The sequence below is a fragment of the Fukomys damarensis genome, unplaced genomic scaffold, assembly GCF_012274545.1.
Source record: "Fukomys damarensis isolate Sample0158 unplaced genomic scaffold, DMR_v1.0_HiC HiC_scaffold_37, whole genome shotgun sequence".
NCBI classification, from domain to species: domain Eukaryota; kingdom Metazoa; phylum Chordata; class Mammalia; order Rodentia; family Bathyergidae; genus Fukomys; species Fukomys damarensis.
This window is the reverse complement of record NW_022900949.1, coordinates 54,463,283-54,488,126: the sequence shown is the minus strand read 5'-3', so window position 1 is coordinate 54,488,126 and position 24,844 is coordinate 54,463,283. Positions and strand designations below refer to the sequence as shown.

Sequence of the window (24,844 nt, the reverse complement as noted above, 5' to 3'; positions counted from 1 at the left end):
TTTCCATCAGTGGGCGGACTCCCGCACCAACATTCTACCTAAGGGCTACAGCCAGATGAAAATGCAGAGTACAAATGGAACTGAAGAAGGTAGGCCAGGGAGTGGCAGCAATGTGAACAAGTTGTTTCAACAAGTCCCCTCCCCTCCCTAGAAATGCTATGGAGCACACGGCATACATCCTTAAATGAAACAGAAACAGGTTTTCATAATCCACACAAGAGGTTCTTGTCACATACTGCGTATACCGCAAACGAATGTGGTCTCTCCTCTGTTTCCCAGAGCATGCCGTCTCCCCGAAGTCCAATACCTTATACTTTGGTCATGTTAACATCTCTAACCAACCCTGTAGCCTCTGAAGACAGAAGACTTTTTGTTGAAATTCTTTTTACTGCTATGGTAAAGTCTATACATGAGCATGCAATATGTAATACACTTATCATATACACTGAAAATATGTCATTTTTTTTTTGGCAGTATCTGAAATTGAACTCAGGGCCTTATGCTTGTGAGGCAGGTGTAGTGCCACTGAGCTAAATCCCTAGCCCATCATTATAAGAGTAGAAAAGCAAAGCTAGAGTCAGTACAACAGATGTTAGATACAATGAAGGTTTAAAGAATCACTACTAGGCCAGGTGTGATGGCCCATGCCTGTAATGCCAGTATTCAGGAGGCTGAGGCAGGAAGATTTCTGTGAGTTCCTGGACAGCCTGGATTATACAGTCAGTTCAAGGCCAGCCTGAACTGCACAGTGAGACTCTGTCTCAAAAAATAAAACAACAACAACAATAACAAAACAGAATCATCATTAAAGAGTTTAAGTTCCAATAAATTTATGTAGCTAGTAGGCAGCTCTTGAGAGGATAGGATAAGATATAAATGGCAAAGGATGTTTCATTTGTGTTAAAATAGTTTCAAGAGTTTTAACTAAGATTTTTACCTAGGCTGCATTTTTCCCCTTTGGGAATCATTGTGAAAGAGTCCACTGCTGCTGACAGGAATGTGTTGGGTGGTTATTTTTAAGTCTCTATCACTAAGATGTACCAGTAAAGAATGATTAAAACTATGCTCCTAAAAGCTCAAAAGTGAGCAATTTTTTACAGGTTGCAGTTGTCATACTTCCTACAAGAAATATCACTGCAAAGAATACACATTTCTTTTTCTTTTTTTTCAACATTCTACCTTTTTAAAGGCTATTCTATAGTTAAGGCAAAAAGCAGTGTCATTAATGATCTTTAAAAATTACTAATATTTATTGAGTGTTTATATGTTACAGGCATTGTTCTAGCAATTAAAATGTATTAATTTGGAGGCTGAGGCAGGAGGATCATGAGATTAAACCCAGCCTGGGCAACTTAGACTCTATCTCAAAATAAAAAAGGATGGCCAAGTGTAGTGGCACATACCTATAATCCCAGCACTCAAGAGGCTGAGGCAGGAAGATCAGGTTAAGGCCAGCCTGGGCTCAAGACTAATCTGAACTACATAGTAAGACCCTGACTCCTAGAAAGAAAGAGAGAGAGAGAGAGAGAGAGAGAGAGAGAGAGAGAGAGAGTGAGTATGTAGCCTAGTGTAAAAGTTGGATATAGCTCAGGGGCGCAGTGCTTGCCCAGCATCTGCAAGTTCCCAGGATTGATCTCAGTGTCACACACATGAACAAAAGTATTCATTCGATCTTCATCACAGCTCTGTGAGGTGCATCACACTGTCAATTCCTATGTCAGTGAAGGAAATAGGCATAGACCTCTGCAAGGTCACACAGTAAATAACAGAACAAGATTCCAAGCAGGGTTATAGTTGTATTGCTCTGCAGCTGCACCCATCTAGGACAGTGCTTGCTTGTAGCCAGCTGAGGACAGTAGGTTCTAGTCTAACTGTGAACTCAGGTTTATCAAGCATAGAGCCAAAAGAAAGCAAGCAGCAGACTGGTTGTAAAGTTACTTTTGCTCTGAAGGGCTATGGAAAGGACAATGGGGCCAGGTGTGTAATGCACATCTGTAATTCCAGCACTTGGGAGGTGGAGGCAAGAGCATCACCGTGAGTTTTAGACCAGCCTCAGCTACACAGCAAATTCAAAGCCAGTCTGAACTACATAATGAGATCCTGTCTCAAAAAAACCAAAGAAACAAAACAAAATGAAGATTGAGGGTTGTAGAGAAAGGTCAATTTTCTAAACGGATACTCCAAAACCAAGTGATAAAAAAGTACCCTTACATTTGTATCTGAGATTCCAGTGAAATAGTGCTACAAAGATAGAAAACATAAAATTAAAATGAGGGTTAAACATCCAGAAAACCTTTTCTAATGTGAAATCTGGAAAGCATGTCGATTAGAGAAATAGAATAGGTGAGATGTTAACGCTTTCAGTAATTAAAATAAATTTGCCACAATTAACTTTGCCTTGAATTCCTAAACCTTCTACCTTACCCTCTGGAGTGCTGGGGTTACCAGTATGTTCTACCAGGCCTACCTTCTTACAAGTCTTTCATTGAGAATGGTTAGGAATGCTTTCATTGTAACTCAAAACATTTTGTTCTGTAAGTATTTTAGACACCTAAGCTAGCTAGAAAATATTATAAGGCAGTTAGGCAAGGCTAGGCCCTCAGCACAGAAAACAACGGAGACACATTTACTAAAAGGGCTAGATTTAAAAAGGAAGAACTATCACAGCCACATACTTGCCCTAGGGATGAAGAGCAGTGATTGATATTCTATATAGACATCAGTCACCTTAACTGGGGACCAAAGCCTCCCTAGCCCATTCCTTCCAGGGAAATCCTTGTTCAGTCCATGCACACTGCTTGCTACGGTCCATGGATGCTTGCTATGTGACCAGCTTCCCCACCTGATCAATATTTCCTAAGTGAGTATACTTGTAATCTTACTGGATGATCAGTTCTGTCCTACCTCATGGTTTCCTGTTAGATCAATATTACCTAGGTGATGATACTTGTCATCTTATTAGTTGATTATACTTTTGTCCCACCTCATACCCACCTCACTACATGGCTTTGCCCAATGAAACATTTTTGAGAAGTGGGGTGGGTGGGCAACCCTCTTTCTGGTCCCCCTTGTCTCTCTTAGACAGAAACAACTACTTTTCTCTCAATAAATTCTTCTTTGATTCAGAGAATTCATTCTTTGATTTCAGGGAACATGAACTCAGTGTTTGAGGTATCTAGCAGGTCGGGAGTTATATTCCCCTTATTTGGATTACTTGGTGCCCTATATCATTTGGAGGTCCCACTGAGATAACTGGATGGCGGTAAGAGTGCTTTTGTTTCACAGATTCTAACTTTTTGTTTCATAAACTCTGGTTTTTGCCTCATAGATTCTAACTTTCTGTTTCATAGATTCCAGTTCTTGTTTAATAGAATGTTTTCGTTTCATAGATTCTGGGTTTTTGTTTCAAAATTATCTTAAACTGTAGGTTGTATTCTCAAATTTTTGTGAATTGCTTGTATCTCTTATGATACACTGTCCTTTGTTAAAATTAATTTTATTCCTGTTTTGTATATGTTGCATTTGGATTTAGTTGCTAAAGTTGCATTCTTTGTATTGTCAGACAACAGCACTAGGGGAAAAGGTAGAGTTAGTGTGCCACCTAGCAGACTTTAACAGTAACTACAAGTAAATTTAGAAAATGCTGTAAAATGGGTCTCTTTACAAAATCTAGTTTAAGAAATATACGTGACTATTAATAAAACACAGGACCCCTTCTGCCAGTTAATAAAGGCAATAGGCCAGAAGCCAGTCTTAGGATGTGGGGGACAGACTTCATTGAGACATTCTGGCCCGATCCTTCTCTATATTCTAGAGAAAATGTTGAGCCTGTTCTGCCCAGTTTCCTTTCTGGTCTAATCTTCCATTGGAGAGGGGGAAATCTTAGCCTGATTCCTGATTCTTGCCTTTTCAAATCCAGAATGATGACTCATGAGCAAATTGTCTTGGTAACTCACTGTGAGCATGAAAAGAAAAGATTTCCTTTTTCTATTCTTATTTCTGATCTTTCTCTGACACTTTACACTTTCCTTATAGAGGCCTGTAAAATTAGAAAGAGAAAGGATCTCTAAAACTACCCCAACCCTCTCTCTCCCCTATTAGGTCCAGTCTTCATCATATATGTACCTTCAGTAAGTTGTGGGCTTTGAACATTTTACTGTATGTAAACTTGTAAAATGCTTTATGATGATTATCTTTTGGTTTTTAGGTGGCTCAGGGTTTTAGTTAAGACTTTTTTTCTCTTCTAGTAAGTTAGAAACTCCCCACTGGGAGTAAACTTTAGAATCAATCACCTTGTAGTCAAACTTCCTCTACCTCCAAGAAGTCAGGCTGAGGTAGCTTGCAACAACTGTTTGTCTTTCATGCATCAGTGACTTGCACTGGTGTTTTTATTATATGTTAACTAGAATAAAAAGGGATTTCAGCATTCACTTCTTTCATATGCACATAGGAAAATGATCATATGCCTTCACTAACACGTGAATTATGATTGCTAGTAATGAGTATATGTTTAAACCATTAAGCTTCAGAGACACAGAAATTTTAGATTAAACCTTGAATGAAGCACAGCCTTATTATCTTGCTGTTAAGGAAGTCTGCCTACGCAGGTAACACAGGTGCTCTGGAGGCTTCTTTGAGGGTGAAAATTCCTACTCACCCTTTGTTTGCTTCTAGAGGTGACCTTGTTGGCAGAAGTGCTGCCCTTTGATCTATCTGCCTCAATCTCTCTCTCTCTCTGGAAGGAAGCAAGCAGTAGTTACAGCTCTTGCTAGCAATGTTTTCTTCTTTAAAACATGATCAGTTACAGCTTAATCAATTGTAACTTGTGTTTTAGGAGTTCCTACAGGAGTAGGAGCAGTTTCCTGGGAAGATAAGAACACAATGCTAGTAAAAGAGTGGATAGACCAGTCTGGATTTTATCTTCTGTCTTTCTCCAGAGGGCAGACACTGCCCTGGAGTGGAATCAACTTGGGGGATGTCTCAAGGGGATAGGAATCAAGTAGAAATTAAGGGAAGCCATTTTTCTCTTAGATTTCTTCTGGGAAAACTCAATATCAAAATCACACAGTTTACCTACCCTCTAGGGCCAAAATGGAATACAGAGGGAAATATTAATTATGATTCTATTTCACAACTAGAATCATACTGTAAGAAAGGGAGAAAACTGCCGGGAGTGGTGGTGCACGCCTGTAATCCCAGCACTTGGAGGCTGAGGTAGGAGGATCACTGTGACTTTGAGACCAGCCTGGGCTACATAGTGAGTTCCAGGTCAGTCTCAACTACATAGTGAGACCCTGTCTCAAAAAATAAAAAAAAAAAGCAAAAACAAAAAACAAAAAAAGAAAGAAAGAAAAAATGGTCAAAATTGCTTATATTCAGACTTCCCTTAAGAGGTAATCTTTGTGTTCAAAATGCAAAGGAAGCTGAGGGAAAGCTAGACACCTGGCCCTTTCACTACCATGAGCCTGGGGTTACTCCTCACCCTTTGGAACCTGAAGATGAGGCTTCCAAAGCAATTTAAATCAAACACTGACTTCTAGCGAGAGACAAGTAGCATTACAAGTTGCTACTACATTTGGAGATAAATATTACCTTAACTTTAGGTCAAAGACAGGTGGGCTGGGGATTTAGCTCAGTGGCACCACACTATGAATTTGATCCCCAGTACAAAAAAAAAAAAAAAAAAAAAAAAAAAAAAAAAAAAAAAAAAAAGAAAAAAGAAAAAATGCAGCTAGGGAACAACCAATTCCTACTGTAGTACAAGCAGTCCCTATACAAGGCCCTCACTGACCTGCCAACCAGAGAGGAGATTAAAATAAGAGACGCTTTAGAGGCATGTATTCTGTTTTTTTTGGTACTGGGGATCAAACTTGGGTTCTTGCGCTTGTGAGGCAGGTAGCGGAACCACTGAGCTAAGTCCTTGGTCCTCAGATATGTATTCTTAAAGGTCTAAGAAGGATGAGAACTATGCCCTTCAGTTATTTTAAAGTGCCAACTATTTATCAGAAGATGAGGACACCCCTAGCTCCTGATATGGTGAAAGAAAATACTAGTTTTTCCCAAGTCACAGTCTTGCAATATGTAGATGGTATACTGTCATGTGCCCCCTCAGAAGAGCTCTCTAGCTAAGGCACCTGTGCTATTTTTCTAGTAGACAGTGGTTATAAGGTTTCTATATCTAAGGAACAACTTTGCAGCCGTGAAGTAAAATATTTGGGCCTTATATTTAAGGGAACCCAAGGACTGAGGTAAGAAAGAAACCAATTCTTTCCCTTCTACAGCCCAAGACTCTAAAACAGTTAAGGGGATTCCTAGGAATTACAGCTTTTGTTGTCTTTGGAGAGTAAGATATAGTGAGATTGCGTGATTCCTCTTAGCTTATAAAAAATCTCAAGACAGATAAACATATATTAACCTGAACCTGATTAACACTTTTTTTAAACTTCTCATTCTCTTTCAAGAGGCTAAAACCTAGCCATTCGGGTTCTTTGATTATTGGTTTAATTTTCTGCTTGGAAACACAGTTAAGAGTCAACCATAGCTTGTCTTTAGGAACATATTTTGCTAAAGACTAGAGAGTCACTCTGGAAAATGCTGTTGTTCTTAATTGTCTTTCTGCACCTGGGATGGTTAGGATTTAGTTTTTGTCTTGTACTTAAAAGTCAATCTTCTGTCCTTTCTTCCCTGCCTTGTCCCTAAGAAATAATGCAGTTTTCATTAATATTTGGTTAGTGGCTACTAGATTTTGGGGCCAAGCTTCCAGAATGGTGAGTTTCCTTTTCCTGGGACCCTTCCAGAGTTAAGCTGACTTTCACTTATATCTGGGCCATATTATTTGTTTTGTTTTTTGGTACTAGGGATTGAACTTGGGTCCTTGCGCTTGTGAGGCAGGTGGCAGAACCACTGAGCCAAATCCCTGGCTATCTAGGCCATATTAAAAACAAACAAACAAAAAACTGGTCTAGGGCCAGGGATTTAGCTCAGTGGTTTCGCCACCTGCCTTGCAAGCTCAAGGGCCTGAGTTTGATCCCCAGTACCGCAACAAAACAAAACAAAAAACAAAAACAAAAACAAACTGGTCTAGATTTAATCCTCCAATTCTCAAAGAATAAACATAAAGTTTTAGTCCAAGTTTATCCGCTTTTCAGTCCTTAGGCAGAACGAGAGATTAACTTTTCTTGGTCCGGGGATTTAAGCTCAGCGGTTCGGTGGCCTGCCTTGCAAGCGCAAGGACCTGAGTTCAATCCCCGGTACCAAAAAGAAAAAACAAAACAAAACAAAAAAAAAACTTCTCTTACTTCCCTCTCCCCTCAAGAATGATATTGACTGTTTTTTGTAACACAGAGCAGGCTGACTGATTTTTTATAACACAGATAAATTCACTGATAGAACAAAACATTCCTAGGGAACTTTATGAGTTTAACAACAGTTTTAAACAAAAACAGGTATTAAAGAACAGGACAACCCCTTGCCACAATTTCTCTCCAGGACATCCTGCCAGGCCAGCTACTATTATCACAGATATGCTAACTGAGGGTCTGAAAAAGAAAGGACTATAGCTAAGCACAGTCCAAGTGTCACAGACAAAACTGGAAAAGCTGTCTTTGCTTTCACAGGTATAAAGGATTTTTATTCCTTTTGATCCTTATTATAAGAGATCCTGTTAATTGACCCACAAAAAGTTCTGACTAGTCTTATTTATAGACTAAAGGCTATAGAAAAGTCATTATAATTCAGCTTGGCCAAATACATCCGAGTGCACTCTGGTTATATAAACAAGTTGTTCTATGTATGTTTGTCCTTCTGTCTTCCAATCTGTCTTTAGGTGTTTTGTTTGAGCTCAACAATTTTTTTTTCCTTTTTTTGATTTTTATAACTTAAACTGGCTTATAGATAAATGTCATTAGTGTTAAAGACATGCTTTCCCTCAGGTTGCCAGTTGATCAAAATGATGTCAAGACTGGTTTTATAAACTCAATGCAAATGCATTTGTCTATGTATAATAACTTGGAAATCTTTCATCAGTCAAGATTATTGTTACAATCTATTTCTCATAGGTCATCTAAAAATTTGTTAAGATAATTAAATGGGGATCCTTAAGCTTAGGAAAACTGCTGGACAGGTCTCCCCTTGGTGAATAAAGGAGCAGCTGCCTGGAAATATTTCTCTACCCTTTGTTCACAAAGGGACCCCAATAATTTCCATAGCCTTATGGGAAATTACTCTGATAAGCATTGCTAAGCATATTATTGTGATGTTTATATTGGTCATTGCCAAAAGTTAAGTTTTCTATGGGAAAAACAGTAAAGTTTTATTAAAAGATGCACTTGGCTCAGAACTAAATTAAGGGATAAAGGGTTTCATATAACCATGATACTCGTTAATTTCATGATGTACTAACTGTATTCATGCTTTCGATGTGTACAGACCTAAGATATTGTTTATGGTAATAATCTTTTTTTGATTCAGATATCTGCCTTTCTCTTGTACTCCAGTTTTGATAAGAGGAACATGTCAACATGAGATAACCAGGCAAATAATAGTTTTTCTTAATAATTTATGTGATCTGTATGTTATATGTGTCACCACACTTATGGATGCTCAGGCACTTTCAAACAACATCACACACTAAAACTAGAAGCTAGACATAAACTTCTAAGGTACATTTATAGGCTAGTACATTCTCTTTAAATGGCATTCTATGAAAGGATAACAAATTAGGTGAGAGTTTTCTTTGTGTCATTTGATGTCTTGTGGTCAGATGGAGGAGTTTGACTAAAAGACTATTCTATACTAAGATGGACATTTAAGTGTGTTACAAAGATAATATGACTGTCATGCTGAAAGACTATGCATAGCTCTTGATCTCAAGTTTCCTCTGCAAAACTATACAACAGTTGTCTGCTAACATTCTGCAGGGATTCAACTACTAGAACAAACACGGTTGATAAAAATACTTTCTCTATACTTTATATTTCAAAGTGCTTGATATTTAGGTAAAATTATAATAGTTAAGCTCACTACTCCTACTACACTACTAATGTCACTGACTTTCTCTTCTGGGTGTTCAACAACTAAAGTTTAGAGTCCAGAACTAGAAAGGTAAAAGAGAATAGCCAATATTTTAACCCTGACCCTCCAAGGTCATTGAAGACACAGGACATGAGGGAACCTACAGGATCCTACAACTTTGGTGAGCCACCCAATCTCCCCAGCAGGGAGACTGATAGACCCTAAAGGACAGATATCAACAAATATAATGTGTCAAAGGAAAGTCACCAAGAGGGAAAAGTTTTCCATGCTTTCACTGAAGACAAAATGGTCCAGCAAGGCCATGACCCATCCTGATGGCTGACACTGACAGAAGAGTTGACAGGCTCTATGCATGGTTTCAAAGTAATGCCTAAGGAGGCTTGGCTGACTTTAATAAATAGCAAGACTAATTTTGATTGACCCAGGTCTCACTAACTTGGTCTTAAACAACCAATAGAAGAGTATAATTAAAGACATTAAGTCAAGACCATAGTAATGAAACAATATTGGAGTTTCTTCTACATTCTTCAAAATGGCGGAAAGACCCCGAGCCGGATGCAAGCCTGCTTTTATATCCACTCGGGCATCGTGGCCTGTTTCTATTGGTCAATGCCAGCCTGCATCATTCTGACGAGCCAAGCGCCTCATCTGCGCATGCGCAAACCACCGTCACTGGCAGACTCAAACCCGGAATTCATGTAGGGCATGAAGAACCCGGAAATAATGGCGCGTGACATCTCCCCCTTCCTTAAAATATCTAGAACTCAGGAGGAGCCTGTCAGCCACCCCGGCCGGAAGGCGGCCGAAGCAGGTATTCCATGTGAGCAACTGTTGGATCACCTTAGCTCGTGCAATGAGGAGAACCTCTGAGCGGTGCAAAGGCTGATCAACAAGATTATAAAAGGACATGCCTGATTCTGGTGCAATGGACTAATCCACAGAGTGCAGAGGCCATGTCCAAGGAGGTAGAGAGATGCAGATATTTATGGCCACTGAATGAGCAAGGCATAGGCAGAATATTGACCAACGTTCAAGCTGCTATTGTAAATTGGCCAACCAGGCAGCAGGCGAGTATCCGGCTTCAAGGGCAGTGAAAGCTTGCATCAACATGATATTATCATTTTGTCTCTGTCGTCTCATCTTACATAACCACCAAAATCCCAAAAACACTGCCAAAACCAACAAAGCAATCATTGATCCCATTCCAGCCCAATCCTTCAGAATAGATACAGCACTCGCAATCCAATCAGATACACCTTGTGCAAAAGCAATGTCTACTCGGGTAGAATTAACATGAGCAATGGCTACTCTCAATTGTCTAACCAAGTGATCAAAACGTCCCGTCCAATTTGATATCAAATACATAGAGAGTTCCCTAGATAGATTCGCAGCTCTTGACATATTATGATATTGTACAGGTGTAACACAGAGTCCTGGCATCCTCCACATACATCCTATTTGGGCCAATTGCCATAACACATCAAGTTGCTCTTGCACTAAATCAACCCTTTGATTAACAATCATTAACCCTCCCTTCAAATGGGCATTAACAGAGGTTTGCATATCGAGCGCAGAGGCTACATTGGCTGACAAATTATTCAAAGCGGTTGCGGTTTGTACTGACGTGGAAAGAGAGACGGCGGCTGCGGTCGCACCAGCGGCTGCAATAGTTATCGCCGATACTATTGCTGCCGTAATCCCAAAGTCTCTCTTAGATCTTACAATACTCAAGGGATTCGTCACTTCCGTTGGCACAGGAATGAATCGAGGCATTCGAACGACCACAGCATGAGGAAATTTGGTAGCGTCCCAGCAGGATGCGTACCAACAAGTATCATTGGCACAATTCAGTTCCATAGTCTGTGAGAGAGTCACATTAGCCACAAGCCAAAGAAATGGTGGCCACACGCAAACTGGAGTGGGTGCGAAGGTGATGTTGCGCAGACCATTGAAGTGTTGTGGTGATGTTGATGGTCCTGTTGTTGGTGGTGAAAAGAACTAACCATAAGTAGGTGGAGCAGAAGAGAAGAGAGAATACCTGGACCAAAGGGTTATTGTCATAAACAATATGCTGGAAAACCTGCATGGTCAAACAATATAAATACATTTTGTATACCAGAAAAATAGCAATAATAATTATAATGAATTCTTATATCCTGTAATGTGGCTTTGTATCAACAGGATCTCTCCCCCCCTTTTTTTTTAACAGAAAATAACCATCAGAAACATATTTATAATTCAGACCTTTGATAACCAACAATATTCCCAACAACATATTTAACAAGATGTATCTTTTTATAAGGCTATAAAAAATTATTTTGGTGGCTCCCATTAGTGAACAAAGATCAGAATAAACTTTCTGAGCAGCTGCTTCTTTATTCACCAACAGGAGCATATCCAAACTTGAAGGTTGTATTTAAATATCTTTTAAATTTTTTATTTGATCCTATAAAGCCAGGTTGTAGAAATCAACAATCTACTTGCATTTGACGTCATTCTGATCAAGAACATACAAACATCTTTGAACATTTAAGACAGACAAACATATAACACTTAAGACAGACAAACATATAAGACAATTTTAACGAGTGCACTCAGATGGTTTTGGCCAATTGAATTATCTTACTACTTCCTCTTTTTCGGGCGGCTCCCCTGAGGACTCCGACGCGGTCTCGGAGTCCTCCGAGGAGCCCTCCGAATTACTTTCCTTTTCTGCTAATGTTAATCTTTTTAGTTCATCTAGGGCAGGGTAGAGGCCCGTTGAGGCCTCAATAGGGCCGGAAATTTGGCTCCCTTCTTCTTGAGCTCCCGTTGTTCTCCGTTTTTGTCTAGACTTACTTCTTTCTTCCCTCTCCGTTTCTGATACACTGTCTTGATGCTCCCTGAACAATTTTTGTCCCTCCCGCACCTTATCATTGCAGCGTTTATCCTCCAAACAGGCTCTAATCATCTTCCACACTGGTAAAACCCCCGGTCTTAAGGTATTCTTATCTTTCTCTCGCTGGAGGTCTTTTCCTAATTTTTCCCAGGATGGGATCGTGAGTGACCCGGTACCGCTGAACCAGGGCGCCGCTTGATCCACTTCCTTTAAAAACCTCCTTAAAACCTGCTCTGATATTTTTAACTCCCTTTCCTTCAAAAGGCTTTGTAAAGCATAAACCAGTGATTGTGAAGTTGAATTGCCCATTTCTCCCTTATCTACGAGAGTGGGCGACCGACAAAGTTATCTACCTTTGATTTACGGCCAGTTTAAACCTTTTGGAGTGAACAAATTGAAACACCCGCCCACACCAGACAGCGTACCTCTCGGAAAGTTGGTGGATCCTCCCCTCCTGCGTCTCAGTTCTGAATCCTCCTGAAGTCAGGGGTCTCCGCTGATGCCGGCGATGATGGTCGTCGCCTCCCGGGTTTCGGCACCACTTGTCGCGCGCACCTCGCCAGCAAGGAGCACGCAACACTCAGGATTCTTCTGATGCACGCTTTATTGGAGTTTCTTCTACATTCTTCAAAATGGCGGAAAGACCCCGAGCCGGATGCAAGCCTGCTTTTATATCCACTCGGGCGTCGTGGCCTGTTTCTATTGGTCAATGCCAGCCTGCATCATTCTGACGAGCCAAGCGCCTCATCTGCGCATGCGCAAACCACCGTCACTGGCGGACTCAAACCCGGAATTTATGTAGGGCATGAAGAACCCGGAAATAATGGCGCGTGACAAAACAAGATAAAAAAAAGGGCTCCGACTGCTGATCTTTTTTTGGTAGTTTCCAGCTATACTGGTAACTGATCACTGTTATGTGTCATTAAAAAAAAAAACAAAAAACTATGGTAAAATGTGTAAGAGCTCAACGAGTTTTTAAATTTCTTAGCTAAAATTGTTTTTTTTGTACCGGGGATCAGACTCGGGACATTGCACTTACTTATGAGGCAGGTGGCAGCACCACTGAGCTAAATCCCCAGCCTGTCTAAGCTAAAATTGTCCTTCAAAACCACCAAAACACTACAGACTAATGACAAGATATCAGACTTAGGGATAACCTCCATCAATAAAGGGGTCTAACAGCCAGTGAGCTACAATCACTGTTTCAGTCCCTTAAGAACAGTTTCCAAACATGGCTCTTTCCCCAACCTGCTTTTCCATTCTAGTGCTCATGCTTTGATTATACATTCTCTACTTTCTTAAAAAGAAAGCAATCACGCAGATGGAACCACCACAAAATGAGCTTGATTCCTTTTACCAAGATCCACCAGAATGACCTTGCAAACAAAATTCATAACTGTTAAACTATAATGTAACCTATCTAAGGGCCATTAGATTAAGCTCTCTCTGGAGAGAAGCCCTCACTGCAGTCTCCCTTACATGAACCATTCTCAGCTTGAAGCAGTATGTCCCTTCTCCTCTAACTGCAGTTAGGGATACTTCTTCAGAGAGGGAAACACTGTAGACACCTAAGCTAGCTAGAAAATATTATAAGGCAGTTAGGCACAGCACAGAAAACAACAGAGACACATTTACTAAAAGGGCCAGATTTAAAAAGGAAGAACTATCACAGCCACATACTTGCCCTAGGGATGAAGAGCAGTGATTGATATTCTATATAGACATCAGTCACCTTAACTGGGGACCAAAGCCTCCCTAGCCCATTCCTTCCAGGGAAATCCTTGTTCAGTCCATGCACACTGCTTGCTACGGTCCATGGATGCTTGCTATGTGACCAGCTTCCCCACCTGATCAATATTTCCTAAGTGAGTATACTTGTAATCTTACTGGATGATCAGTTCTGTCCTACCTCATGGTTTCCCGTTAGATCAATATTACCTAGGTGACGATACTTGTCATCTTATTAGTTGATTATACTTTTGTCCCACCTCATACCCACCTCACTACATGGCTTTGCCCAATGAAACATTTTTGAGAAGTGGGGTGGGTGGGCAACCCTCTTTCTGGTCCCCCTTGTCTCTCTTAGACAGAAACAACTACTTTTCTCTCAATAAATTCTTCTTTGATTCAAAGAATTCATTCTTTGATTTCAGAGAACATGAACTCAGTGTTTGAGGTATCGAGCAGGTCGGGAGTTATATTTCCCTTATTTGGATTACTTGGTGTCCTACATCAAAAGGACCTTCCAGAAGTGACTAAAATGAAAACGTAACAGTAGCACTTACCATGTACTAAATACAATTCTGAGTTTATTCACTTATTCCTCAACCCTCAAAATAAATTAGAGATAAGAATTAGTTACACCATACACAAGGAGGCAGAGTTACGAAATAGGGAAGTAACTCACCCAAATTCACACCAGGCTACTGAGTTTCAGCTCTTGATTAATAAGAGCATCAAAATGCAAAGAAAATATTTTCCCTGCCAGTTAGAATATTTGTTGAGCAAAAGCTAACCATGGCAGAAAGGGAATATGAACATTGGTAAAAAATCAACTTCCAGGCAGACATTTTCATGTATTTTTGCTTTCATTTAAATGTTTATAGCTTAAAATTTAAAATGTTATACTTTAATTCATTTCCCTCATATCCAAATATCTAGTGTTTTCTGTAATATCAAATATCCACCAAACTTTGAAAGAATATGTTTTTCAGAATGTAAATCTATTTACACTAGCTTCAATTAAAAAAACAACCTTGAACTTACTCTTTAGGCCTAGGAGTCTTTGCCAAGTGAATCTTACAACCTCATTTTGTAATGGATTATACCTCTAATTCAAAAGTTGTTCACCTTCTAGAGTACACACAGATCAGCAAGGTTTGGCTCTACAGACTTTTTTAGAACAGCAAGCACTCAAAATTGAAAGCCTAGGCTAGAGGTATAGCTCAGGGGTAGAGCCCATGCTTAAAATGCATGAGGGCCTGGGTTCAATCCCCTGCATGAAAAAAACCCACCAAAAAACAAAACAAAAAAAAAACAAAAAATAAGAATTGATGCTCTCATTCCTTATAAAAGGGTAGTTTCATGCTTGGTTTAGTGGAGCTTACCAGTTATCTCAGCTTCTTGGGAGACTGAGGCAGAAGAACTGCAAGTTCAAAGGTAGCCTGGGCATCTTAGACCCTGTCTCAAAATAAAAACAGAAGTACTGGGCATATAGCTCAGGGCTGCCCAGCTCAATCCCCAAAAGTTATTTCATACCCGTGTCATTTTGAGGTGCTTCTGGGAGACTGGCAGTAAGTTTATAGTAAATATTCTGAGCACTTAAGACTACTCCACCTTCCTCCCTCCAAAGCCAAGGGTGTCCTGCAGATGTTTTGGAAATGTGAGGGCTTTTCGAGATGGTACAAATACGAATGGTACTGTTCTGAGTGGGTGGAAGCCAGGAAAGTGTGGTGTCTCGTGATCACAGTCTCATATAATGAAACACAGATCAATATCCTTTAGAACCTAACTTTCATATTCACATGAAATTTATAACTTAAAATTGAAATTTACAAATATACAATTAAATAACCTTCAACCTCATTTAATCAAATAGAAAAAAACACCAACAAACCTGTTCAATGCTTAATGTTTGTTAGAACCCACAAATAAACGTCACAGCATGTTTTTTTAGATGGAACAGTATGTACCAGACTTTCAGATGTCGCTGCAGATGAGTTGGGATCACAGGATGGGGTCAGTACTGCTCAGTCCCATCCCTCCTCCTCTTCCACCCTCAGATGCTGATGCAGAATATAAACAGGGCTTTGTTAGGTAGTGGGACTGGTTTTGCCCTGTGGAAAATCAACTTACTGCAACCATCCCCCAGATTTCATTTAAATACTGTCATAGTGACCTGAGTAACCCGACACTCAGACTACCTCCCACCTCACTGCAAAACCAAATATTTGGCTCATTTTATGGATGCAATTCTTTAAAAAGGTCAAACTGAAAGCTACTAAAATAGTTCATTGTGCAATAATAAACACATTCAAACAACCGGACATGATTGTGCATTTTAACTTTTTTAGTAGCTAGAAAATTTTGAAAAGATTTCTTCCAGACACTGAATAGAGCCCATATAAAAAAAATGCAAAATCTAATTTTATTCAAATTATTACTTAAAAATATTCTTTTACACATCCACAACACTTAGATTTAAAGATTCAGAAAGCTAAGCCCTGAATCTGCAGATGTGAAGTAAAGATTTTAAGGTTTCTGCTCTTTTAAATGCCTGTTGGTAACCTCTATTACAAAAGAATTCAAAATGACCCCATGGTCCATAATTTGAAGGGAAATGACCTCTTTTAAACACGAATGAATTTGATAGGAATATTTTTTTTCACTTAATATTGCCAGGCAATAAACTTTTTAAGTTTTACTGCCAAATTAAAGAGTATATGAATTTACTTGATAAATTAGTTTATTAAAGTTTAAAGTTGTACATACAATTATAACTGTAAGAGGTCATTTATTAAAGCATTGCACGATAAACTCTGTGACCCAATACACATAAACATTTCCTTCATTAATATGTTACCAAAAATATACACAACGTAATTTTTCCAGAACTAGAAAATACCTGTCCTTTAATACTCAATGATTTAACAGGGAGATGAATACAGATCTAAAATTTCTTGATGAGACAAAGATAGAGAATAATTTCAAAAACAATCAAAATCCCATATACCTGAAAGTTAAATTTTATTTACCCTCTTCACTGGTCCAAAATTAAAATTCTCAATATATCCAATAAAGATGTCAAGGAATCGCTGCTCTTCCCACCAAAAATAAATATTAAGAACAAACTGAAGATAAGAGTTGGGTTTAAAACTGCACTTTATTTGTTACTATAACACTCTCTTTTTATCTGATCAACTGTAAGCATGCAAAAAGTTCTCCTACAAATAGAACTTGTTCTACAGCCCCTTGTATAGTGATAGGTAAATTATAAAGGTCATTTGGTTTGGACTTTTCTTCTTTTTTACAGAACTTCCAAGCAGTGTATATGATACACACCACAGTGGTAGGAAAGACCACCTTTAATAAATTATCTTAATTGTAGAGAATCCTGAAAATTAAGTTGACAAAATGCTAAACCATGCCTCTGATGTGTCCCCGAAGACCACAGATCCACCGCCTTCTAGGTGAAAAAGTAATCCCCTTGAGTATTTGAGCCTTTGTTAGGCACTTGACAGCAAGATCTACCAGGCTTGTGAACAAATGCAATAAGAAAGCCTCCACTACTCTCATTTGCCGATTCTTTGGACCACCCAGTCCTGCTGACAGAGAGGGCAGCGATTGTTCTGTTTCACCCACAGGGACATGCAGCAGTTGTGGAAGGAATGATTGCATTCTCCCCAGACCACTGAAAGAAAGAAAAAGAAAAGTTACATGACATTTCGATTGAAATTACCAAGCTCAAAATTAATTTTATATTGTGAATAAAAGTTATGGTTCATAATGTTGAACAAAGATGAACCTTCTGTCAAAGTATTTTTTCTATCTACAAAAAAATATAAACTTATACATGAAAGTTATACTTAAAAAGTAAGTCACTTTTTGTTTGTTACTTTCCATCTCTGTTTGATAACCTGTGGGTGATCCATTGACCGCTAGTTCCTAAACAGCTCCACATGCTGTCTTCTTGAAGTCAGGAAATTAAAGGACTTGCATCTTCCTTAGATCCCAGACCTTCTCAGTCATGTGCACTGACCGTAGCCATCTTTTGAGCTTTACTTTATTGAAAAATATCCTCCTGGTTTTTATATTTACCAAGATATAATGAGTTCTAAAGATTTTCAATTCATACTTAGTTATTATAAAGAGGACATGCTTCTAGTTAGCCATTTCCTAGAAGTGATGAATTCTGCTTAGTTATCCACAAGTAGTACAATTTTTCATGTGACAAAAAATGAAATTTTTGGCTGAGGAGGTGTGTCTCTCTATGATCAAAGAAAGTGATCTTCACAATTCCTAATTAATATTTTTAAAACAAGTAACATGAAAAACTTTAAACCAAGGAAAATCATCCACAATATAAAATAATGCAATTTCCAACTGGACTTCATTTGTCCCTTCCTTGACCCATACTGAGTGACATGACAAGAGTAAGACTAAATGAAAAAGAAAAAAAAAGAAACACGGAGAAAAAAGAGAACAAACTACTTACGAAAAATCTACAGGCACTGTAAAAAGCAATCTAAAAGTGATCACCCCAGGAACTAAGACATAAAAATCTTTGAAATGCTTAAAGTAACTAGCCTAAGATAATTTTCATAGTCTAAACTTATAAAGAGAATTTGACAGATTTCAACATATATAAACTATATTCCTAAAATAAAACCTGACTTAGAACTTTTCTCTTTTAGATACTGTATCTAAAATAAGATATTGAAAAAGAGTATTGAAAAAGTGCTTTTTTAAAACTCATATTTAAAGCTGAGTGAATAAACTATTCTCTAAATAATGAAAAAAAGAATAAGATAAGACTACAAGAGCAAGAAGCAATTTAAATATGTTCAGGGACCATTTTCATCTTTAGAATTAAGGAGTATTTTAATCTTACATCATTGCCTGTTCTCTTTTACTTTCCTTTTTAGTTTTATTTTAGGATTCCCTATTTTTAATGTTCATACAGAGATTTCTTTAACTGAAATACCGAATAGTTTCTCTGGTGTGAGACACTATAATAGTACACATGATCCTAATGAGATAATTAATAATGTGAAATAGGAAGTAAAGGGCTAAAGGTGTAGAGAAAGTGGGAAGGGTGGGGAAAGGTAATAAGGGAGAGGAAAGGGATATGAGAAATTGAAAAAAATGGAAATAAAGTGTTTGCAAATGGGGAGGGAAGGAGGGGGTGAAGGGAGGGCAGGGACAAGGGGGAAAAACGAGAATCAAGACTAATCATGTAAAGGTACAGAATCCCAATGATGAATGTAACTGTACTGTATACCTAAACTGTACCAATAAACTCAATAAAAAAAAAAAAAAGCTGAGTGTAGTGGCGCACACCTGAAATCCCAGCAACCGGGAGGCTGAGTTATGAAGATGGACATGAATTTGAATAGTGTGCTCAAGGCTAACCAGGACTACACAGACTGTCTCAAAAAAAAAAAAAAAAAGCAACATTTTTGACAAATTACTTTATTTTTTTAAATAGGATTTTGGTGTGGGGGTGTGTGTACCAGGGACTGAACTTGGGCCCTTGCACTTGCAAGGTAGGCGCTGGAACCACTGAGTTAAATCCCCAGCCTGATAATTATTTCTTTTTGATTACTATATGTTTAATATGGCCATACTAATCTTTACTATGGGATAGTTATCCAATCCTTAATTATAGCAATAAAAGGGCTTGCAGAGTCATTATTAAGGCCTTTTGAGAACCAATAATTTTATATTAATAATGGATCACTGCTTTACAGTTTATTTTTATGTATTGATAAAGTCAGTCTTAATTGCAAATTCAAACATTCCCACTCAGAGAAAAACCTTCAGCTGAAAAAGCCAGAGAAAGAAATTACAACATACCAACACAATCCTCTTGTTTATTTTCAGCTTGACATCTAAGACAGGCATCTGAAAGTAAACAAATAGCAATTTTCATTCTGATGTTCAGAATGCAATTAAAAAACCCAAATACTTCAAAGTCAAATAAAAACCCTAAGGGTTAGAGATGAAGATAAAAGACTCAAACTATGTTATGGCTTGTGTTTAGATGTCCTTCCCCAAAACCTCATGGGTCATTATGTGGGCTTTTTTTCCAGAGGTGAATGGGATCTAGAGTGTGTGATGCTGGAACCAATTCATGATGCGATGCTAGACTCAAAAGCACTAGGATTAAAGGTACAAGTGCTATCCACTCTAAGTAGCCTGGAAGATATAAGGGACAGAAAAACCTGTGATTGAACCTTTTGCTTTGCTACCTTCTGCCTGCCATGAACTGTTTCTCTTCTGCAATGCTGCCCTGCCTGGGAGGCAGCCATTATGGACTGCAATTTCTACAAACTGTGAGCTAACTACTCTAAAATCAAAATGGATCAAAGATCTAAATATTAAAACAGAAACACTAAATCTGCTGGAAGAGAGAAGAGGGAGAACACTTGAGGACATAGGAGTAGGCAAAGACTTCACAAACAAAATGCAGACTGCACGGGAAATACTATAAAGAATCAACAACTGGGACCTTATCTTATTAAAAAGCTTTTGCACAGTGAGAAAAACCACCAACAGAGTGAAGAGACAAGCCACAGACTGGGAAATTTTTTTTTTAACCAGCTATTCAGATAAAGGACTATTATCTAGAATACACAACAACTAAAAAAAAAAAAAAAAAAAAATAAAACCCCCCCAAATAAAGACCCAATGCAAAAACAGGCATCTGAAATGAAGACACTTCTCAGATGAAGAATTACACATGACAAATAAATATATGAAAAAATATTCAACATCACTGGTCATTCGTGAAATGCAAATAAAACAACTCTGAGATTCTATTTCACTCCAGAAAGAATGGCTGCTATCAAGAAATCAACCAATAACAAATGCTGGAAGGGCTGCAGGGAAAAAAGGAACCCTTCTCCTTTTGGTGGGAGTGTAGATTGATGCAACCATTGTGGAAATCAGGGAGGCGATTCCGCAAAAAACTAAAACTAATGGTTCCATCTGACCCAGCTACTTCTCTTCCTGGTATCTTCTTGAAAGTATTAAAACCATCATACCACAATGATATATGCACACCCATGTGTATAGCAGCATACTGTGTAATACCCAAATCTTGGAAATAGCCCACATGCCTATCAACTGAAGAGTGGATAAAGAAGATGTGCTTTTTTTTTAAATACAATGGAATACTACTCTACCACAATGGCTGAGCTTCAGATATTTATAGCTAAATGGATGGACCTTGAGACCATACTCTTAAGTGAAATAAACTGGACACACGTGTTAAATACCACATTGTTTCACTGGTGTAAGAAATCAAAAATAGAAATAAGGACTGAAATATATAATGGATGTTGGGAAATGGGGAGAAAGTGTTCAAATGGGAAGGGGAAGTAGGGAGAAGGAAGGGAGATAGGAAGAAAGAAGAAAAAATAAAAAGAGAAGAAAAAACATGGAAACAAAGCTTTTGTACACAGGGAGGGGAGGGGGCTTAAGGGGGGAGAAGAGGAATAAAATAAAATTTAATTAAAAAAAGAAAATAGAAACAAATGTGAGCTAAATAAACTTTTCCTCCTTTAACTTTTGGTGTCAGGTATTTTGTACCAGCAATGAGAAAAGTAACTAAGACATTATTAATTTCTCATCTGAAAATAACTATTTAAAGAAGAATACTAAGCATTTTTATTAATTCATTTATGACCAGAAGCATTTTCACAAGGGTTAAAACTGTATTTACAGGCTCTGATGAAAAGATACCTTGACAGCACCACTAGAAAAAAACCACTGGAGAGAAATATGCCATGTTCTACTATCTTACAATTACTGTAAGCTCACCAGGCATGCTCACTCATACGGATCAATTTTAGAGGTAGTTTATTTTCAAGATACCACTGTAAAAAGCCATGCCTCCATATTGGTATTTGCTTATATATAAAGAATATATGCAAGGATACCCAAGAAACCAATAAAAAGTTCACTGGAAGGGGACAGAATGAAAAGGAGTTTTCACCATATAGCTTCTTAAAATTTTAACTATGTGACTGTATAATCTACATAATAAAAAATAAATTAAAAATCGTTTCTTTCATAAATTTTGAGTCATGAATACTTACTGGCAAAGAAATTTCCTTTGAGCAATTCATAAAAGTAATTTCTTACTTTCTTCCCTAAGACACTTTTAAGTTCCTTTAAAATAAACTATATTGCACATTTCCAACAAGTCATTGCTGAAGTTGTCCAAATAAGACTGGTGAGAGGGCCGGGGATTTAACTCAGCGGTTCGGTGGCCTGCCTCGCAAGCGCAAGGACCCGAGTCTGATCCCCGGTACCAAAAAAAAAAAAAAAAAAAAGAAAAAGACTGGTGAGATGCAGAGGGAAAGCGGAGCCAAGAGGCCAGGAAACCAGGCAGAACTACAGTAAAATCCCACCTCACCAGTTACTCTGGACCAGTTATGGTTCTCTGTGAGCCTCCACTCCCTCACCTTTAGAAAAGGGATCATTCTATGTATTACCTGCGTATTAAGTAAGGGTGATTACTATCTGTAAGAGCTTTCCAGATAAAATAAGTAAACACTCGCTATGCCTAAATACTAGCTGCTTCTTCTTCTTCTTTTTTAATTAAAGAAAATACTCCACTTACAGGTAAGTCTGAGCTCAAAGCATCCACCCAAAAAAGGAGAAGTATAGGCCAGGGATTTAGTTCAGTGGTTCTAATGCCTGCCTTGCAAGCGCAAGGACCTGAGTTCGATCCCTGGTTTAAAAAAAAAAAAAAAAAAAAAGGAGAAGCAATTTAATAAATTACTTGGGAGTAAATACTAGGGATGAGAACCTGCATGTTGAGTCAGCAGATTTCGGAGTTCATTCTGTAGTACTGTTTGCTTGATGAGGGAGGTAATACAGAATATTTAGCAACCAATGAAATGGATTCATTGATTAGGTTGGAAGAGGAATCAAAAGTTGGATAAAAGAAGTTCAAATCAACAGAAAAAATTTTTTTAGCATAAACGGAGAAAAATAATTCTGTAAAAATAGAAACAGCAGAGTTGAATCCTGCTTCTCTTCTTACACGGAGTTATGCTCAGGCATTTGCTCCTCTCCACATGCTCTTACCCTTAAAAAAACACCATCACCCTGGCCTCTTCAGTGTGGATGAAAAACAACCATGCCTCCTGAGGCTTTCTTCAGTTCCATAATTACTGAGCATCTTCTCTGTGTAAGGATTTATGCTCTGGCAACATCAAAATGACCAAAGCTGCATTTCAAGGAGCTCACTAGCAAGCCCGGAGCTAGACAAGCAAACAATGCAGTATCATGAAGATCATGATTTATCAGTGAACACATAGTTTCTGTTTCTGGCTCTAGTTCTGTGCAGTCACCAAATTTTAAGAATATTAGGACTGGTGACCCTAACTGCTTCTTTTACAAATTAGCAAAGGCTCCAAAAGGTTATTTGAAATGTCCACGTTAACATGCAATCATGAAAGATTATCCAGGCTTTCCTAACCTGACTGCACTACCAAAACTTCTCCTCTTTCTCATACAAGAATCCAGAAAGCTGAATTATGCTTCTAATTTAGATCATCAAAAAGTAACCCAGACCTATACAAATTCCTAGTTTCAGAGAAAAGAAAAAAAATTTTAGTGAACTTCCTAGTAGCTAAAAGAGCTTATTTCTAAGGCATACAATAGTAGCACTTTTTAGAATGATGCCTTTTTTTCCTAAGGCATACAATGGTAGTACCTTTTAGAATGGTAGTACCTTTTAGATGGATAAGGATTAGGAAGTCTGAAAAACAATTTCCTTTAGCCGTCACCTAACCACTGACCCCATAAACAAAATACAAAGGTCTACTCCAGAATATTTTTCTGAAACCAAAGTATGGATGCTGTAAATATTCAAGATTAATCTTGCAGTAGCAGAATACTGGCTATAATTAGCAAGTTAATGATGAAAGAAAGACATTTATAGCCCATTCTTTGACTTACTTTAAATATCCCAGTGAAGTCTGTTGCTAAATTTCAATCCCTATTTTAGGTTCGGCAATTCTGCTTACTATTGGAAGGTTTTTTCCTTTGGAAAAAATAGCTTTTTAAAGAGAAATCTTTTTAAAATGCTCTTTTAGGGATATTTTTATTGGTAGTAGTAGGAGTAGCACATATTTGTGGCATATAAAGAATACAATTATCCTGCGGTTTTGTACATTTACACAGAACTTTTTTTTTTTAAGATAGGTTCTCACTAGGTAGTTCAAGTTGACCTGTAACTCATGATACAGGCTAGGCAGACCTCAAACTCACAGCAATCCTACTGTCTAAACTGGAAATGCTAGAATTATGCGTGCTACCATATCTAGCTAAATTTATAGACAACATCTTGATCCTTTTTACTCCCCATGCCCCTCCCCTCTCCTCTCTCCTTTTTTAAACTAGAAAAGTTTAGTTTTCTTTAAAGAAAATGTATCGCTTGGTGTGGTAGCGCAAACCTATTATCTCAGTATTCTGAGAGGTGAAAACAGGAGGACTCCAAATTCTAGCTCAGTCTGAGCAACTGAGCAAAACCCTTTCTTAAAAAAAAAAAAAAAAGCTTTGGTGTAGTTCAGTGCTAAGGTCCTGGGTTGAAAACCCAGTAGTTTAAAAAGGGGTGGGTGGGGGTAGATTAAAATTTTTGCAAGGCTTGACCCATAAAATAACACGATTAAGACTTTGGATCAGTTAAAAATGCCTCTCAAACTGGAAATTATGACTCTAGTTATTAAGGGGTGGGAGTGGGATGGCCGAAATACAAGCACATACTTTTAAAAACCTTATATGCAAAAAAAGAGGGGGGGCCATCTTCCCAAAGTCTTTAAAAATATTTGAATCCTACTGTTGTAAATCTTTGAAACATGCCCTTATGAATGAAAGAAAAAAGAGTAAGCTGAGGAATCTCTTGATTCTGGCAGTTTTAAAGTCTCATTCTCCAAGAAAGGTGCACGATTCTCTTTATTTTCTCATTTTTCAGGGCAAGTCAGTTTTCTTCCATACCCTCAAGGAACACCACCAATGAATATGCTCTCACAAATGTCCTAACTTAAATATATAGTTTGTATTTAAACAGCACCAGGCTTTCAAGGTAGTTTGAGATCATAAAACAGAATAAAACTCAATGAGATGGAGATATTCGGAAACTCTTTACTTGCTCCAATATATGTGTGTGTGTGTGTGTGTGTGTGTGTGTATATATAT

The 24,844-nt window shown here is 38.2% G+C and overlaps 1 protein-coding gene across 1 annotated transcript in view; it reads right to left on the bottom strand.

The window, feature by feature from the left end:
• Nucleotides 1-16,647: 16,647 nt before the first annotated feature.
• Nucleotides 16,648-24,844, bottom strand: part of Rnf7 (ring finger protein 7) — a 9,102-nt gene continuing 905 nt past the window's right edge. Inside the window, 2 exon segments of the mRNA XM_010608199.3 lie at nt 16,648-17,321; nt 19,487-19,534. Of these exon segments, the coding sequence (XP_010606501.2) occupies nt 17,203-17,321; nt 19,487-19,534 (167 nt within the window). The 3' untranslated portion in view covers nt 16,648-17,202.